The sequence below is a fragment of the Dendropsophus ebraccatus genome, chromosome 5, assembly GCF_027789765.1.
Source record: "Dendropsophus ebraccatus isolate aDenEbr1 chromosome 5, aDenEbr1.pat, whole genome shotgun sequence".
Classification (NCBI taxonomy): Eukaryota; Metazoa; Chordata; class Amphibia; order Anura; family Hylidae; genus Dendropsophus; species Dendropsophus ebraccatus.
The window spans coordinates 56431963-56451269 of record NC_091458.1 but is presented as its reverse complement, the minus strand read 5'-3'; the positions used below and the strand labels follow the sequence as shown (position 1 = coordinate 56451269).

Below are 19307 nucleotides of genomic sequence, written 5' to 3'. Positions count from 1 at the left end.
TGACTACTGCTGTGCCTGCCCTTGCTTCCTTGTTGGCTACTGCTGGGCCTTAACTAGCATCCATGTTGACTACTGCTGTGCCTGCCCTTGCCTCCTTGTTGGCTGATGCTGGGCCTTAACTGGCATCCATGTTGACTACTGCTGTGCCCGCCCTTGCCTCCTTGTTGGCTACTGCTGGGCCTTAACTGGCATCTAGGTTGACTACTGGTGTGCCTGCCCTTGCCTCCTTGTTGGCCACTGCTGAGCCTTAACTGGCATCCAGGTTGACTACTGCTGTGCCTGCCCTTGCGTCAATGTTGGCTACTGCTGGCCCTTTATTGGCATCTAGGTTGACTACTGGTGTGCCTGCCCTTACCTCCTTGTTGGCTACTGTGGGGCCTTAACTGACATCCATGTTGACTACTGCTGTGCCTGCCCTTGCCTCCTTGTTGGCTACTGCTGGGCCTTAACTGGCATCTAGGTTGACTACTGGTGTGCCTGCCCTTGCCTCGTTGTTGGCTACTGCTGGGCCTTAACTGGCATCCAGGTTGACTACTGCTGTGCCTGCCCTTGCCTCCATGTTGGCTACTGTTGGGCCTTAACTGGCATCCAGGTTGACTACTGCTGTGCCTGCCCTTGCCTCCATCTTGACTACTGCTGGGACTTAAATGGCATCCATGTTGACTACTGCTGCTCCTGCCTGGCCTCCATGTTGGCTACTGCTGCTCTTGCTTGGCCTCCATGTTGGCTACTGCTGCTACTGCCTGGCCTCCATGTTGGCTACTGCTGATCCTGCCTGCCCTCCATGTTGACTACTGTTGCTCCTGCCTGGCCTCCATGTTGGCCACTGCTGCTCCTGCCTGGCCTCCATGTTGGCTACTGTTGCTCCTGCCTGTCCTTCATGATGGCTACTGCTGCTGCTCCTGCCTGGCCTCCATGTTGGCTACCGCTGATCCTGCCTGGCCTCCATGTTGGCTACTGCTGATCCTGCCTGCCCTCCATGTTGACTACTGTTGCTCCTGCCTGGCCTCCATGTTGGCTACTGCTGCTCCTGCCTGTCCTCCATGTTGGCTACTGTTGTTCCTGCCTGTCCTCCATGATGGCTACTGTTGCTCCTGCCTGCCCTCCATGTTGGCTACTGCTGCTCCTGCCTGGCCCCCTTGTTGGCTACTGCTGGGCCTTAACTGGCATCCAGTTTGACTACTGCTGTGCCTGCCCTTGCCTCCATGTTGACTACAGCTGCTCCTGCGTGGGTTCCATGTTGGCTGCCTTTTTAGTGGCAGCCTTTGGAACACGGCACTCTCATTCACGCCATTCCCACCAGGGCCTTACCAGCAGCACTGCCTCCTCCACATCCTTCTTTAGCAGCTGGGGTGGCATGAGCAGCGGCACCAGTCTAAGCCTGATGTCCATGATGCACGCTTTCATGCAGCCACAGGCCGGGGTAACAGGAGCACCCACACAGCAGCAGGACATGGTGGCACACCTCAAACAGCGACGTCCCTGAACCCCCGGACTACTGGGTGGGAAAATTAGATGTCTGGCCATCCATGTTGACTACTGCTGTGCCTGCCCTTGCTTCCTTGTTGGCTACTGCTGGGCCTTAACTAGCATCCATGTTGACTACTGCTGTGCCTGCCCTTGCCTCCTTGTTGGCTGATGCTGGGCCTTAACTGGCATCCATGTTGACTACTGCTGTGCCCGCCCTTGCCTCCTTGTTGGCTACTGCTGGGCCTTAACTGGCATCTAGGTTGACTACTGGTGTGCCTGCCCTTGCCTCCTTGTTGGCCACTGCTGAGCCTTAACTGGCATCCAGGTTGACTACTGCTGTGCCTGCCCTTGCGTCAATGTTGGCTACTGCTGGGCCTTAACTGGCATCTAGGTTGACTACTGGTGTGCCTGCCCTTACCTCCTTGTTGGCTACTGTGGGGCCTTAACTGACATCCATGTTGACTACTGCTGTGCCTGCCCTTGCCTCCTTGTTGGCTACTGCTGGGCCTTAACTGGCATCTAGGTTGACTACTGGTGTGCCTGCCCTTGCCTCGTTGTTGGCTACTGCTGGGCCTTAACTGGCATCCAGGTTGACTACTGCTGTGCCTGCCCTTGCCTCCATGTTGGCTACTGTTGGGCCTTAACTGGCATCCAGGTTGACTACTGCTGTGCCTGCCCTTGCCTCCATCTTGACTACTGCTGGGACTTAAATGGCATCCATGTTGACTACTGCTGCTCCTGCCTGGCCTCCATGTTGGCTACTGCTGCTCTTGCTTGGCCTCCATGTTGGCTACTGCTGCTACTGCCTGGCCTCCATGTTGGCTACTGCTGATCCTGCCTGCCCTCCATGTTGACTACTGTTGCTCCTGCCTGGCCTCCATGTTGGCCACTGCTGCTCCTGCCTGGCCTCCATGTTGGCTACTGTTGCTCCTGCCTGTCCTTCATGATGGCTACTGCTGCTGCTCCTGCCTGGCCTCCATGTTGGCTACCGCTGATCCTGCCTGGCCTCCATGTTGGCTACTGCTGATCCTGCCTGCCCTCCATGTTGACTACTGTTGCTCCTGCCTGGCCTCCATGTTGGCTACTGCTGCTCCTGCCTGTCCTCCATGTTGGCTACTGTTGTTCCTGCCTGTCCTCCATGATGGCTACTGTTGCTCCTGCCTGCCCTCCATGTTGGCTACTGCTGCTCCTGCCTGGCCCCCTTGTTGGCTACTGCTGGGCCTTAACTGGCATCCAGTTTGACTACTGCTGTGCCTGCCCTTGCCTCCATGTTGACTACAGCTGCTCCTGCGTGGGTTCCATGTTGGCTACTGCTGCTCCTGCCTGCCCTCCATGTTGGCTACTGCTGCTCCTGCCTGCCCTCCATGTTAGCTACTGTTGCTCCTGCCTGTCCTCCATGATTGCTACTGCTGATCCTGCATGGCCTCCATGTTGGCTACTGCTGATACTGCCGGCCCTCCATGTTGACTACTGTTGCTCCTGCCTGGCCTCCATGTTGGCTACTGTTGCTCCTGCCTGGCCTCCATGTTGGCTACTGCTGCTCCTGCCTGGGCTCCATGTTAACTACTGCTGCTCCTGTACTGGCCTCAAATGACTATTGCTGGACCTCCACTGGCCTTCAATGACTACTGCTGCTCCTTCACTGCATTTGTGACCTTTTTCCTGCATAGACCCTGTAATGGTGAGTTTCCTGCATAGACCCTGTAATGGTGAATATTGAAGTCTAAAAAAAAAAATTGACTTCGAGATATCGAAAAGATAATTATGTTACTGACATGAAGAGCCCTAAATTCAACCAAATACACTACCCCCATATCATATAGATGCTTTAAACTATGAAATCCAAAGAAATCCGAAATTCGGTCGAACCAAACTTTCCAAAAAAATCCGAAAGTTGGATTAAAAGCATGGTCTCTGACCGAATTATGCTCATAATCCAAGGCAACACTGTAGTCTGTAATAAAGTGCTATATGGAAGCCATTGTTTCCATAGACTTCAATGGAAACAATTGAAGGCTGGAAATAATGGCCGTTATTTTACTAAAAAAAGACAGTGTGTGAACATGGCCTAACTGTGTTGAATAAAGTTTAAGAAACAACTGATCCGCATAGAATACTTTAAGAGAATCTGCAAATATGGCTTGGAGCAGAACACAGACACTGACTGCAAAAAGTTTAGACTTCTCATTGTCGATTCCTTGGAAAGTAGCCTAAAGGGAACCTGTCACCCCACGTGCCGGGGTGACAGGCTCCCGACCCCCCATTAGAGCCCCCTATACTCACCTAATCCCGCTTCTGGAGATGGTCGGGTCACGGAGATCTCAGCCGCTGCAGCCCGGAGCGCGCGCTGAGAGATGAGTCCAACGCTCATAGAGAATGACGGAGCGCTGGACTCTCCTGTCATTCTCTATGAGTGTTGGACTCATCTGAGGAGTGCGCCGGGCTTCGGGCGCCGATATCTCCGTGACCCGACCATGTCCAGAAGAGGGACCCGGCGGGATTAGATGAGTATAGGGGGCTCTAACGGGGGGGTCAGGAGCCTATCACCCCGTCACCGGGGGTGACAGGTCCTCTTTAAGAAAGTGTGTATGAGGTTATAAAATGTCATGCAAGTGTACTGTGCTAAAATATTTTAAGTTCATGACTAATATCTGAGATAGTCCGGCAAATATAGCTTAATAAAATGACTTATTAAAGTGTTATTTATGGCATATGACAAAATCCCTTACCATAAATGTGCAGCAGAAAAAACACTGCACATCCTATTATTTAGCAAAATTGTGATTTAACTAATAACAAAATAGAATGTAAGATTTTAATAAAACTGAGAGGAGGGATGATAGTGGATCCCTATTTTATTATGCCAAGCCTCAATCAATATGCATATTACTTGGTTCCTTCTCTCATCTACGTGTACTCAATGGCATCAAGTACTGTACTGCGTTAATTACTAAATCCATTCTTCAGAGACGTAACAATCACATATCCACTCCATGATCCTTTCCTAGACCTCACTGATCCCTAAGTCTACTTGCTTGGTAACAGGTTAATAATTCAAAGCTTGAGTAATCCCTTGTCAATCTCGTAGTTAATTTACTTTCTGTAATATTCCCTTATCAACCACTGGAGAAAGGGAAGACATTGAGAGATGGATGTAAATTATATCATTGTGGTAGCTTCAATAACACAATGTTCTCATAAACTGAGAAGCAAAATCACAGTTTTGTGTTTTGACATTCTGACAAATACAGTTGCAAAAAAGGGTATTTTTTCTATGTTAACTACATTTCTGCACTGACAGGTCGCTCAGCCAATCAATAACTTATACGGGACTGCGCTGTGGCCAGTGAAGGGCTGAGCGGGCTGTGACTGCCAAGATGAGTCTTAGAAGTGGCTTCAGCAGCGTTCATTGGGGGACCTGGGGACCCTGCAGGAGGACACTGGTGGTGCATTGTGTGGTGAAAATAACATGTTTGTTATGCTCCTCACCAGGGCAGCAACATAAAATTTTAAAAGGCTAGAGAAGCCCTTTGAAGAGAGATTGTAAATGGGTTTTACTGATGCTATAAGGTAATGACTTGGTGGTCCAGTAATCTACAGTTAGACAAATTGTCTACTAATGGAGTCCACCTTCATGTTTTATTGAAAAAAATGTTCTATGGACAGATGGGACATCATGGTTTGGTGCTGTTTTGCTGCTTCAGGACCTGGACAACATGTGATCATTGATAGGATAATGACATCAAATGTGCAGCAAAACAGAATATAAAGGCAAAGGAAAATGACCTAAAACTAAAGAGATGTTGTGTTATGCAAAAGGCAATGACCCAAAGCACACAAGTAAATCAACTAAAGTTTGGTTTGTGTTTTGGAATGGCCAAGTCAGAATCTGCCCTTAAACCCCTATAAATATGCTATGGTATGACCTGAAGAAGTAAAGGTGCTGAAAAGGTGGCTAGTGGTTAGCACTGTAGCCTTGCAGCGCTGGGGTCCTGGGCTCAAATCCCACCAATGACAACATCTGCAAAGAGTTTGTATGTTCTCTCCGTGTTTGTGTTTCCTCTGGGTACTCCGGTTTCCTCCCACACCCAAAACATACAGATAGGTGAATTTAGATTGTGAGCCCTAATGGGGACAGGGAGCAATAATTGACAAAAACTATAAAGTGCTGCAGAATCTATGTGCTCTATACAAATAAAAGCATAATGAAATTAAAGGGTTCATCTACTTTTTATCTCTGTACAATCCTGTTGTTAGGAATGTGACTTTGCGCTCCTTGGTCCGTGCTGGGCGGCCGAGGAGGCGCTGAGTTTCTGTCTGCACTGAATAAATTGTGTTTTACTTTTCAGCCACACCTGCCTTGCCTGTCAGACTTCTGGCAGTGCAAGGGTTACTGCACTGCTAGGTCTGTTTAGCTGAACTTGGTGCTGGGATCAGGGCTGCTCCAATCAGCTGCTGGACCTAAGCTCTGATCCTGGATAAAAAGCAGCCAGCTCCTCACTTCCCTGCTGGCTATTAGTTCACACTAGTCCCAGTTCCCCTGCTCCTTTACCAGTGGTCCCTGTCCTAATACCCTTGCTATTGCTCTGCCCGTGTTCTGACCTCTTGCTTGACATCTGACTATCCGCTCTCTTTCTGATTTTGTACTGCGTTGTCCGTTTGGTTTTGACTCTGTTAGCTGACCTTTCCTCCATTGTCTTGCTTGTCTGTCTACGTTTTGTGTGTTCACCGACTCCGTGGTTGTCCGTGACCGTTTAGGGTCGTCTATGGCAAGTAGGCAGGGACATTGGTTGGGGCAAGTTTCAGGGTTCATTGTCTTGTCCTTGTGTCTCTAGCCTGGCACCTGTTTACTCAATGTGCTCAACTAATCACATGGAACTGTACGGCTGTTTGTGATAGGAGTTTAATTAGATTTTTTTGTGACTTGGATAACAATTAGAGATGAGAAAACTTACAACAACTTTGGGGTCACGCCTGATGACATGTCAAAAGTTATTTATATTGACAGTGACCCTTTAAAGTGTACCTGTCATGAAGGCGCCATTCCGGATCAGCAGTAAGATCCTCTGATAATCTAGAAGGTCAAGTTTCTATGGATACAGAGACACAATGAGACCATAGTGCATGGAACCCTTATTGGAACCACTGAATCTTGCTGCTGACCTAGAAAAGGGGACTGTCGTGACAGGTACACTTTAACCCTTTCCCGCACGAGGACGTAACTGTACGTCCTCGCGCGGGTGGGGGCGTTCAGACCGCCACGGTCCCGGGTGCTGCATGTGCCGCGGAAGAGCTGCTCTGAAGTCTTCAGATGCAGCTGTCAACTTTGACAGCTGCATCTGAAGACTTAATTAGCGGACACGGCAATCGGACCGTGCCCGCTAATTAAGTCTTCAGATGCAGCTGTCAAAGTTGACAGCTGCATCTGAAGACTTCAGAGCAGCTCTTCCCTGGTGTCGTGTTGTAATGGCGCTGATCCCGGCTCCGCATTCGGTTGCTTCTGGCTGCAGCAGCTGGAAGCAAACGAGTGCCGAACTCATCGATCTATGCTGCATATCTATGCAGCATAGATCTGAATGAGAGATCAGTGCACTTATACTAGAAGTCTCCCATGGGGGCTTCTAGTATAAGTTAAAAATAAAGTGTCATTATTAATAAAAAGCCCTCTCCCCTAATAAAAGTCAGAATCACCCCCCTTTTCCCATTTTATAAATAAAAATAAATAAATGTACATGTTTGGTATCCCCGCGTGCGTAATCGCCCAAAATATTAATTAATCACATTCCTGATCTCACACGGTAAACGGCGCAAGCGTAAAAAAAATCCCAAAATGCAACATTGCACATTTTTGGTTGCTTCAAATCCATAAAAATTGTAATAAAAAGCGATCAAAAATTTGCATATGCCCAGTCAAGGTACCGATAGAAAGAACACATCATGGCGCAAAAAATGACACCTGACACAGCCCCATAGACCAAAGGATAAAAGCGCTATAAGCATGGGAATGGAGCGATTTTAAGGAACATGTATTTGTTAACAATGGTTTGAATTTTTTACAAGCCATTAGATACAATGAAAGTTATACATTTTACATATCGTTATAATCATAATGACTTTTTTTTTTTCAATTTCACCGCACATATAATTTTTTTCCCGGTTTCGCAGCATACTTTATGCAAAAATTCAGCCTGTCATTGCAAAGTACAATTAGTGACTCAAAAAATAAGGGCTCATGTGGGTATGTAAGTGTAAAAATGCAAGTGCTATGCCTTTTAAGCACAAGGAGGAAAAAAACGAAAACGCAAAAACGAAAATTAGCCTGGTCCTGAAGGGGTTAAGGCAGTGCTTCTCAAACTGTGAGGTAGGCCTTACCAGTGAGACACCCCCTAGTTGTTGGTGAGGTTCAGCTGGGGAGCCAGTTTTCATAAAAGTAACTATAATCTGCCCAGTCATTTTGCTGTTTGCAAAAATCTCCATTTTAGCAACATTATTAATTTATTTAGTTCTTGCTTTATTAGTATCTAGAGCTTGGCAGATGGGTGAAAGACAGCCCTAACATGATTTTCAGTTTTTAAAGAGACTTTGGTGAGGCCCAGGCACCCTCTTGGTCAGTCTGGTGAGGCCCAGGCATTGCCTTGGTCTGTTGGGTGAGGCTCCAGTAGAAAAAGTTTGAGAAGCACTGCTTTAAGGCATATTCTCTAGATACACCATAAGGCTATGTTCACACTACCTAAGTTACGTATTAATCACGGCCATTGTTGCCGATTTGCTGTTTCAAATTGGCAACAATGGCTGTGATTACTACGGAACTTACATAGTGCTGCCTTCTAAGGAATCCCGTCCGGAGTGTAAACACATGGTAAACACTCCGGACGGGATCCCTAGAGGCGCCGCTAGAAACTGATATGTCAGTTTTATGTGGCCGCTATTCAGCGGGCACAATAGCGGGCACAGAAAACCTCTCAGTGCACACAATGTTACATGCGGCTGCGGCCGCACGCTCAATTGTGTGAAGTGGGGAATTTGGATGTGGACGCGTATGGATGCGCCTGCATCTGAATTCAGCGGCAGTAAAGATCATCCAGCCAGTACTGCAGTACTGGCCGGGATGATCTTCTTAGACACCGGCCGTTCCATGATGCGGCTGGGTCACGGAACGGCGATTGAGCCGGGGCAGGGGCTACGGATGAGCGGGGGGCCGGGCTGCAAGCAGGGGGCCGGGCGGCGGGCGGGGCTGCGGGCGGCCGGACTATCGCGCGACGACTGTTTACACGGGACGAACGACGATTTGATAACATGTTGAAAGATCAAAATGAACGATTTCTTGTTCGTCGTTTGATCGTTCGGTGCGTTTACACGTACAATTATCGTTCGAATTCAATCATTATGGCGCAAATTCGCACAATAATCGTTACGTGTAAACGCAGCATAAGTCTAAATCTTCAATCTCTAAGATTTTTCTTTTTCTACTCTAGTTACTGCAGGCTGCACATGCAGCATGGTGCGGTCACATACTTTATTTTGGGCACAATATGAAGTCATTTATGGCCGTTCTTTATATCCAAAGAGCAATTACTTATTTGCACATAATATAGTATTCCCCCAGAGAAACCGGACATTGAGACCACACTGATGAGCTCAATTACAGTTGTTATTTTTGTATATAATTACTTAAGTGAATACAGAGAGAACATAATGATCATTCTTGCTTTCCTTTACATTAGTGGCTTTAATTGAGCTTGATGAATCTGGGCATCAAGTGGGCAGAGGTTCTCTTTATTACAGTGGATATATAAAAGTGTGATGCTCTCTTGTGGATGAACAAGAGATTACAATGCTCATACAAAAAAAAGTCTAAAAGGGGGTGGGGTTAGATATATATTTTACTGGAAAATAACATGTTCCTATCCACTGTATTTAGCTTCCTGTAAAGTAGAAATCCGGCAAAAAATTTTATTAAAGTATTGTATTTCCCCCCCAAAAGTTATACAAATCACTAATATACACTTATTACGGGAAATGCTGATAAAGTGTTTTTTCCCCCTGCACTTACTACTGCATCAAGGCATCACTTCATGGATAAAATGGTGATGTCACGACCCGACTCCCAGAGCTGTGAGGGCTGTGGCTGCTGGAGAGGATGATAGCAGGGGGACACTGAGGGACACAGGGCACTGGAGGGACACCGAGCATCCCCCTGACATCATCTTCTCCAGCAGCCACAGCCCGCACAGCTCTGGGAGTCGGGTCATGACATCACTATTTTATCCAGGAAGTGAAGCCTTGATGCAGTAGTAAGTGCAGGGAAAAAAGCACTTTATGTGCATTTCCCGTAATAAGTGTATATTGGTTCTTTGTATAACTTTTGGGGGACAATACAATACTTTTCGCCAGACTTCTCCTTTAAGGAGAAAAGTAAGCAAGTGATATCACTCACTTAAATGTCATGGTATAGAATGATTTCACTCTAGAATCTATAAAAAAATATAGGGAGAGATTTATCAAACATGGTGTAAAGTGAAACTGGTTTAGTTGCCCCTAGCAACCAATCAGATTCCACTTTTCATTCCACACAGACTTTTTGGAAAATGAAAGGTGGAATCTGATTGGTTGCTAGGGGTAAGTGAGCCAGTTTCATTTTACACCATGTTTGATAAATCTCCCCATATTTTTTATGATAGTTGATTGTCTAGTCTTATTTTTAGCTATTTATTTATTGCATTTATGTTATTCATTTTTACAGCATTGACATTAAGCAGTGATGTACAGAGATTGTCATTATTCACACTGGTATAATTTTATTTTTCTTCATGTAGGACAGCTTGACCTATTTACTTTCCCTTAAGGACAAGGTCCTTTGCAAGACTAATATTTTTGCCAGTGCTCAGCCACATCATGTAGTGCCAATTTAAAGGGGTACACTTAAAAAAACTTTAAAAGCAGCCTTTTTGTACTTAACGGCCCGCCCTGAGTGTTTTGACACCTTTCCCATTTTTGGACCCTTTGTTGCTTGGATTGAAGTTTCCTGAATGCAGGGACAATTTTCCAAAACAGCGTCAGACTACAGTTCCCATCATGTAGCGCACCTCCACTATCTGCTCACACATCCTCCCCTCCTCAATCTTCAATCCTCTCTCCCAGTGCCCAGTAACTAGGCACAATGCCACTCACACTTGATTGGCAGTCTGAGCTCTGGGAAGCCAATCAAAGCCAATCAAGCCAATCAAAGCCAATCAAGCCAATCAAAGCCAATCAAGTTTGAGGCAGAGGCACCCTACAAGTGACTGCATGCTGCTGTGACTCCACCCTCATGCCTAGTGACCGCGCACCTGGACGGTGGATTAAAGAATCATATTCTGCTGGAGACTGCTGGGCACAGTGTCAGAGAGCTGTAGTGGAGCCAAGTCACAAGTGATTAATTCCCTTTAAGGGTCTGTTCACACGTACAGACTCGCTGCGTTTTTTTCGCTGTGAGTTTCTCGCACATAAATCCACAGCGATACTGATTGCTATCAAGTCAATGTACAGTATGTGTATTCTCGCTGCGTGTTTGGTGCGATTTTTACATGCGAGTTTTTATTTTCACATTATTTTCACAGGCAAAAAAACGCAGCTACTTTCATGCGATTTTGATGCGAGTTCTGTGCGAGTTTTACGCAGCGAGTCTGTACGTGTGAACAGACCCTTAAGGGTTTGTGCTCACTGGTGCTTATTTTCACTGTTTCTACATCTTGGAAATATGACTTTGGAGAGGAGAGGGGGTAAGTGAAGGTCAGGATCCTGCAATAACGGCAGCATTATGCAGATATTAGTCACTGTGTGCAAGCGTGGCTTTGGCCACACACTATGATCAGGAATTAAACTCGCTCATTCTCACCTTGAAAGTAGAATTAAGCTCCAGGAAACAGAAGGCATGAGCCGTTTTCGTCAAACTGTAAACCCCTTTAAAGGATCACTATGGTTTCATAACATTTTTATAATATTTTGATGAAATGGTCTAGGTCAGGGGTCCTCAATTGGCAGACCACGGAGGCCAGCTGTCCAGGCCCCTGCTGCAGCTCAGTATACCTGTATACTGAGCTGCGCTATTTCCCTCTGCACAGTAAGAATGAGTGCTCATAGTTACTGCGTAGGAGCAGCACTGACAGAGAGGGAGCCATCGGCTCCCTCCCTGTCAGTCACTCTTGCGGCCACAGCGGTCACAAGAGGCCGCTCTGTTCTGTCTCTGGTTTTGGCGCCTCAGCGACATTACTGGAGCGCCGGCGCAAGGACAAGGGAAGAGCAGCCTCTTGTGACCACTGCAGTGCTGCCACAAGACGAAAAGAGAGGAGGAGGCGCCCGGACCCAGGTGAGTATAAGTGTTTTGTTTTTGTTTTTTTTGTTATATGCTATATGGGAGGGGGAACACAGGGGGCTATGTAACTGGGGGAGCACACAGCAGGGGTGCTATATACTACTGGGGGAGCACAGGGGGGCTATACACTACTAGGAGAGCGCAACACGATTTCTAATGATGTTCAGCTTGTACCTTTACCTGACAATAGACCCTGGTAAGTGGACCTTCACTAAAAGTTGTTGAGTACCCCTGGTCTAGGTGTTGACCCCCCAATGACCACTAAAAAAGAGTAGCAGGAGTATTCAGCTGAGAGCAGTGCCCCTCCAACTTTATTTTCTCTGCTCTTCTCTAGAAGAACTGGTTAGTGGTGTATGTGCAGCAGACTTTTACCTGTATTACAGATTATGCAATTCCACCATGATAGTTTAGGGGTTTTGTGTTAATGGGAGGAAAAAGTGTTCTCATGGGGTCTAAAGATGACATTAGGTATTTCTAGCCTATACTTTGTTTTACTTTACTTCATACGGCAATCTGTAAGCTATTTTCTTAGTTAGTCTACTTCTCTGTCAGCCAAACAACTCTACCATCCAGTGTATGACCTTAACACCCTGTGACAACCTAATAATACATACTGTGCCTTCAGATCACTGCTGCACACAACACTATCCAAATCCACATTACAGCTTCTGTCTTTTTCCTAATATCCGCTTCAGTCCTTGTCTTTTCACTGCTCTCGGTGACCCAAATATAATAAATCTATTCATTGTTTGCCGAAGCTGAGCGACAGAGACAACATGAACAGATTTTTACTATTCTGCTATATGAGTGGACACTTTTCTACACATACAGAACGCCCCAAGAACTAATGGGCATTCGGCAGACAGTGGCGACCTGGCAGCACATGGTATTGCTCCTAATTCTCACAGCTATCTGCGGGCATAGAGCTTGGTATGGACGACACATTTCTGCAGCCCATTTGGAAGCACTGATTGTGTACAACAGCAGGTGGCTCGGTGCATAAAGCTAAACTAAAATCCCTATTATAAATAAATGGACTGGAAGAGGTAAGAGGCAGCGTATGATGTTCTAATATGCATTTCTGTGGTCACCAGATTGTTAGGAGCATCAAAGTGCAGCAGTTTTGTTGCAAATGTTCTATTATGCCTGTCACTAGAGTAAAAGCCGTTTGATTCATGGTACAAATATTCCCAGTCTATTACCAGGCAATAGATGGTGAGCATTGAATAATGAGAAAGTGAATATTCATTGGTTATTTGGTTATCACAACCGCTCCAATTCTTTACAATCGCTTGAATTTTCAGGCTGGATTTTAATGAATGTGTCACATATCCACATATCATGAGATACAATGAATCCTGATAGTACATAGGTACAATCAATATTTACTCCACAGCATATGTAGATACACCATGCATGGTTTTTGTACATACAACTGGGTAAAGTTCCTCCTTGCAGCCTACTGCAACCAATCCTAATCCAGGGACACAGCCTGCGGATTTGTTGCATAATGTAAAAAAAAAAAAATATTAAATAACTTGGACCCTTTGCCCTTAATTTAGGCTTTACCAAAGTAATAAAATGGTCCACACTCCTGTCCTGACGCCTGACTGTGACAACACTCCATTAAGCATAGTAAAGGTATCTTGAGCAAACAACAAAGAGGGACACCTCCTAGTGCAGGACCACAGAAACCAAGGTCAACACTAATTACATTTAGTATTAAATAGAAAAAGACCGGCACAGCATGCTTATTAAAACGCTTATGGGGAGCACTATGTGCTTAGCTGGACTTTGTATGCAGACCAACTGTCTATTCACGAGTGGGGTGCTCAGCTATATGGTAGCTTTAGAAAATAGTCACAGTTCATTCATAGAAAGATAGAAATGAAGCGGCACTCACCACTGTATGCGTGCAAAAAAATTCAGTGCTTGTTTATTCGTCCATAAATGGCAAACAAATTTTCTTTAGCAGGTAAGACGCCAACACTTCATGATGATAACAGGTGACAGCTGTTTCGCTTTACTAAGCTTCTACAGACAGCTTAGTAAAGCGAAACAGCTGTCACCTGTTATCATCATGAAGTGTTGGCGTCTTACCTGCTAAAGAAAATTTGTTTGCCATTTATGGACGAATAAACAAGCACTGAATTTTTTTGCACGCATACAGTGGTGAGTGCCGCTTCATTTCTATCTTTCTATGAATGAACTGTGACTAATTACATTTATGTTTAATCCTTACTAGGTTGTGCTACAAAAGGCACTATGGAGCACATAATAGAATGATCCCCTGCTGCATACTAGCCAGCACTGGGCTACTATATTGCTATTTCAGGCTACTTCAATCTGCTGGATATATACTAAAATGCCAGTGCACAGAATAGATTAATAGTCATGTTCTCCCAACATATACTATCTTCTAATGTAGGGGTCTGTGATTGGCTGAGCGGGCAGGTCATGTCCCAAACTCTTGTTCCAGAAGCAGACAGAAGAGACAAGTGGTGGGGGATCCAAAGGAGCTGAACAGGAGCTACAGCTTTCTTTTCTGTCCTGTACAGCCCCATCAATAAATATGATTTTTTTAACCCCAATGGTTTAAAGGGGTTCAAAACGCAGCCTGGGACAGGGTGAAAATGCTGCTGGAGGGAAGACGATAAATATGGCTTCCCCACCCTCCTCTCCACTTGCATTAGTGCCATTTAAAAAAAAAAAAAAAAAAAACATCCTCAGGGTCGAAAACCCCTTTAAAGCCCTCCAATATGCTCTTTACAGCATGATGACACTTTGGACATATTTTTTTTTATCACGTGACAGTGCTTATATTCGGCAGGACAAAAGAGCTGTTCACCTAGAAAGGTTTTCATACCAGTGTAAATGGTAATTTAGAAGCAAACGGTGAAAACATATGCTGCCAATGCTTCAATCGATGATGTGTTGTTCCTAATTGCCTTCTTGCTACATGGTTCAATGTACTTGTCGATCCGAGTCAGAATATCAGAATAAAAAAAGCTGTAAGTGGATCCTATTCTGTGCTCAATGATTCTCCAGAATGCCATCTGATAATTACTGTATAGATCAATGATGCGTGGTACATGCAATTCGTACAGGCCTGGTGGTCAGGAACAAGGGGGGAAGGCAAATACGTACGGCGCAGTTGCCCTCCCTGGGATATTGACCAGGAATGACCATTACTGGAAGTTAAGTGTTCTATCCAACTATAAACAATAGCTGCTTTTTTTATTTTTTTAAATGTGGTGTCCTGTCTATTTCTGGAAGTTCTGCATCTACTGCATGTTATATATATTGTAGACATGTCACTGGTAAAGTGTGCGAGGGGGTGTACATCTCACCTAGGTTACAGCTTAGTGTGAGATGATAAATCTGGGAGAGATCGGTTGCTCAGCAGTGATATGCTGCTGAGTCGTTGTTTAAGTTTTCCGGGCCGGATTTACTGGAATGGCGGATAGGTTGGTAGTGGGATCTGCCATTCCCTCCCCCTCGATCCAGTGTGGGTTTTGGGATCAGGTGAGCTCTGATCCCAATCAGCCTGAGAAGGCAAAAAGCTCACACAGTGTACAGGTCCTTGCTCTTAGCCAGGAGGAAACAGCCTGCATGCTGTAGTTGCTGGGAGCAAGGGATACCACTGCTGCTGGGGATTGTCCATACCCTGCGATACTGTTATCGAAGTGCCAGAGAGGTAACCTGTTTTGTTAGTTAGCGCCCAGACGGGCAAGACCTTTTGTTTTGTTTTGGTCTTTAAACACAGTGTTGCTATATTTCTGTTATGGACTGTTTATGCTACAAATAAACTCCAAGCTGTTTTATAAGTCCAAGTGTGCTGCTGAACTGTGTCCAACACACCATCCCCCGGGAAGATCCTTACAATATATATATACATATATCTAGGTATGGTTTATTTTAGTGCCTGTTATGTTAGTGTCTGTATTCCCTACATATACATTTACCAGCAAAAAGAAAACAGTTTTCTTTCTTTTTTTAAATATATCCTCTACATGTTTTCTTTGCTGTGTCCAAACTTTTTTTTGCCAAAGCTTATAAGGAGAAAATGTCAGCCACAAAGGCAACTTTGTAAAAAAAAAGTCATGTGCCTGGCCTTTGACCCCTCCATGTCTGAATGCAATGAGTGGCTGGTTCATAAAATCCAGGGATGAATGTGAGTCCTCCACAATATGTTGGGTTAACCATCTCTGGTATATATTATGGGCACCTTAATCTCAGGAGCTTCCGCACCAGCATGTGGACAGATCCCTAGAGCATTTACTGAGGAGAAGTATTTTTATCTCTTTCGCAGAATATATATTCAGACTGTGTAAAAGCTGAGACTCGGCATACCTGAATGTCAAGATCAGGAGTGACACAATCCTTAAGGAATTCAATAGGAGACATTATATAAGGACAGTGATGTGTAAAAACCTGCAATAATAAGGCACAGGAGTTAAGTAAGTCAATTAAACTGAAAGAAGGTCAATTAAAAAGAGCCATTAATACTTTAAATTTAAACTTTTGTTGAAAGGGTATTCCCATCTCGGACAATCATGGCTCAGAAGGGAATATCCATCAGGCTTTGGGGGACCAAAGTTTACAGAAGCAGACAAGTAAGCTTGTGCTTTTACACCATTTCTACTATAGGGCCCTGTTTACACTACGGAATCTGTGCCTCTCTGCTCAAAGAATCAACATGTCAATTCTTTATGCAGAGAGGCGCGGAGAGTGGAGGTATTCAAACACAATGAAGGCAGGATTCAGCCAATTCCGTAGTGTGACCGGGGCCTAAGAGTTACAGAAACAGTTTAGAACAGCACACTCAGCTGTTTCCAAAAGTAATAAGTACCTGTGCATTTCATATAATGTGATGTCATGTAGGTAAAAGCCATTTGACTACAGTGTAGGTATTTTTATATCAGTATTAAACTAGTACCTAGTAGTACTTATATTTTAACCTAATTCTGAATATTCTTATGTTCTGTTACCACTCCACTCCTTCTATAATACATGACTTTATGCCCACTAATGTTCAGCCTGCACCTGTGCCCTAGTATAATACTTGTCATTGTTCCGATAATGCACCTGGTACGCTGCCTTCATTTTCATTATACCATGTACATTTGTGTCCCATTACTATATTGCTTGTATTTGTTTTTCCAAGTATTACCACAGAATTTTGCCAGCACTGCATGCAACTAATATATTATGCATAATCCCATATCCAGGTACTGTTCTCAATGTACAGGTGCTGTTTTCTTGCAGTGATGCTAGGGTATAACACAATAAGAAATTGAGATGTACAGGTACCATATATTTGGTAAATGTAACAGGCCTGTTAGTTACTATGCAGGGGCATAGCAAGAGAAGTTGCAGGTGTAGTAGACAATTCTAAGTAAAGAAGTCTATACATCAAATCGAGAGGGTAAATGTTCATGATATTAGGGTGAGTATCTGGTTTTCTGCATTACTCAGACACTCACCTCTCTAAGGCCTTCCAAAGCCAGAGAACGAAAGGACAGGATCACTCCGATGATGGTCATTCTTTTTAACAAGCTTTCTGGAGCTAAACAAGTAAGAGAGTGGATAGGAATCAAAGATATTATTCCACAGGAAAACAGCATAACATTGACATCAGACTGAATTATCGGAACTTTCACTGGAAAACAAAAACATTCATTCAACTGAAACATACTATACTATATAGTTCATTGTCTGAAAAGAAAAATATGAGTAAAGTTTTTTAAACAAAAAAAAACAAAACATAATTATGTTTTATATGATATTATGTGCTTTTAAATGACTTTAATGGTGCGTTCACACCTACAGGATCTGCAGCTGATTTTCTGCAGCAGATTTCAGTTAAATAACTGAACACAGCATGATGCTGTGTTCAGTTATTTAACTGAAATCTGCTGCAGAAAATCAGCTGCAGATCCTGTAGGTGTGAACGCACCCTCAGCTGGTAAAAACACACAGCTCTAATTTTCTATGGGACCCAAATGATCATTCTTTTGTACGAACTCTAAGGATACCAGGTTTTTAAGTTAGCCATACATCCTATATAAGCTGTCAGCCAATGTTTCCTTTGGGCCATAGTTAGTTGACAGCTATCCCTGACAACCTACCATACACATGTACATATACTAATCCAACCAAGCATGTGCTCTCAATGGGCAGAGGGGAATAGGTTGCTGCCAGAAACCTCTAGCAGCAGCTCACCTCCTATGGATCGGGTATACTAAAATTCAGTATGCCCAACCCTTGTTTGCTCGGACCTCTAACATGAAGGAAGAGTTAGGATATCCCCATATACATTAGATCACAGGTGTCAAATTTGTGGCCCTCCAACTGTTGCAACATTACAATTCCCATCATGACTGGAGAACCAACACATTAGCTTTGGGTGATCAGGCATGATGGAAATTGTAGTTTTGCAAAAGCTGAATTACCAGAAGCTTGGCACTAGATGGTCAGCCAGTTCTTTATATAATCTGTACATAAAGTTCTTTACAGTTCTTATATATAATTACAATAGCAATGTTATTAAAATAATTAAAAAAAAGGTCACAGAAGAGATGCAAAGATCAGAGAAACATTATTTTGGTAAATCCACTAAACATTACAAGATTTCTTAGATGAAATATAGGGAAAAGCTGGAAAACTGTATATATTTTATAGGAGTGCAACAATCAATGCAGTTGTAATAAATATAGATCCATTGTTGCTGTGGACACATCTCCAAGGATTTTAATCAGATTGACTGCATCACAACCACAATATAACTTGATAAATACAATTAGGAGAAGGGATAATGGAACTATAATGAATCCTTCTCCTGTTTGCATTCACCACTTGATGTGTACAAACAGCATGGAAGGAGGGTTGTAGGTGGGCTATGGGAACTTTATTTATAGATTTTTGGGGATTTTACGTCATTGATAGAAATATATGTCAGGCATATATGTCAATAGTAAAACCCTGGATACATGGCTGTATCCATGTTTTCCAGGCATTTTCCAGGTGGTCCTCGGGCGGTATGCTCCCTCTGCATGAAGATGGCAGCCTGAAGTACGAAGCAAAACAAATCTTATTCATTCATCTCTAGAATGTACCGACAGGTACATCCCTTTGTTTTTTTATTACCTTAGTCACTCAGCGTTATCCTGATGGTGTGGTCCTTTTTTCCAAAAGCCGCCTGGTTCCAGCGCTCGGCGCCAGTCTTTTCTTGAGCACCGACTCACCTCAGAGCACTGGAAGTAGGCCCAACACTGCCCCAGTGTGACCATATCCCCTCCCCTCTGTAATCCCATTGATTTTAATGGAGTTGTATCAAAGAGGGGAGGGGATTTTGTCACACTGGTGCTCCGAGGTGGGCCGGTGCTCGGGAAAAGACCAGTGCCGAGTGTGGAAACCAGGCGTCATTTCAAAAAAAGGGCCAGGGCCAGCGCCACCAGGATTCCAGCGCTGGCCACTGTGT

The 19307-nt window shown here is 44.6% G+C and overlaps 1 protein-coding gene across 2 annotated transcripts in view; it reads right to left on the bottom strand.

The window, feature by feature from the left end:
- Positions 1-19307, bottom strand: part of NCKAP1L (NCK associated protein 1 like) — a 116081-nt gene that overhangs the window by 36591 nt on the left and 60183 nt on the right. For both annotated transcript variants that reach the window (XM_069970248.1, XM_069970249.1), the window contains exons 25-26: positions 17311-17393; positions 16178-16258 (exon numbers count right to left, since the gene is read on the bottom strand). In XM_069970248.1, coding sequence (XP_069826349.1) covers positions 16178-16258; positions 17311-17393 — 164 coding nt within the window. The remainder of the gene's footprint in view (positions 1-16177; positions 16259-17310; positions 17394-19307) is intronic.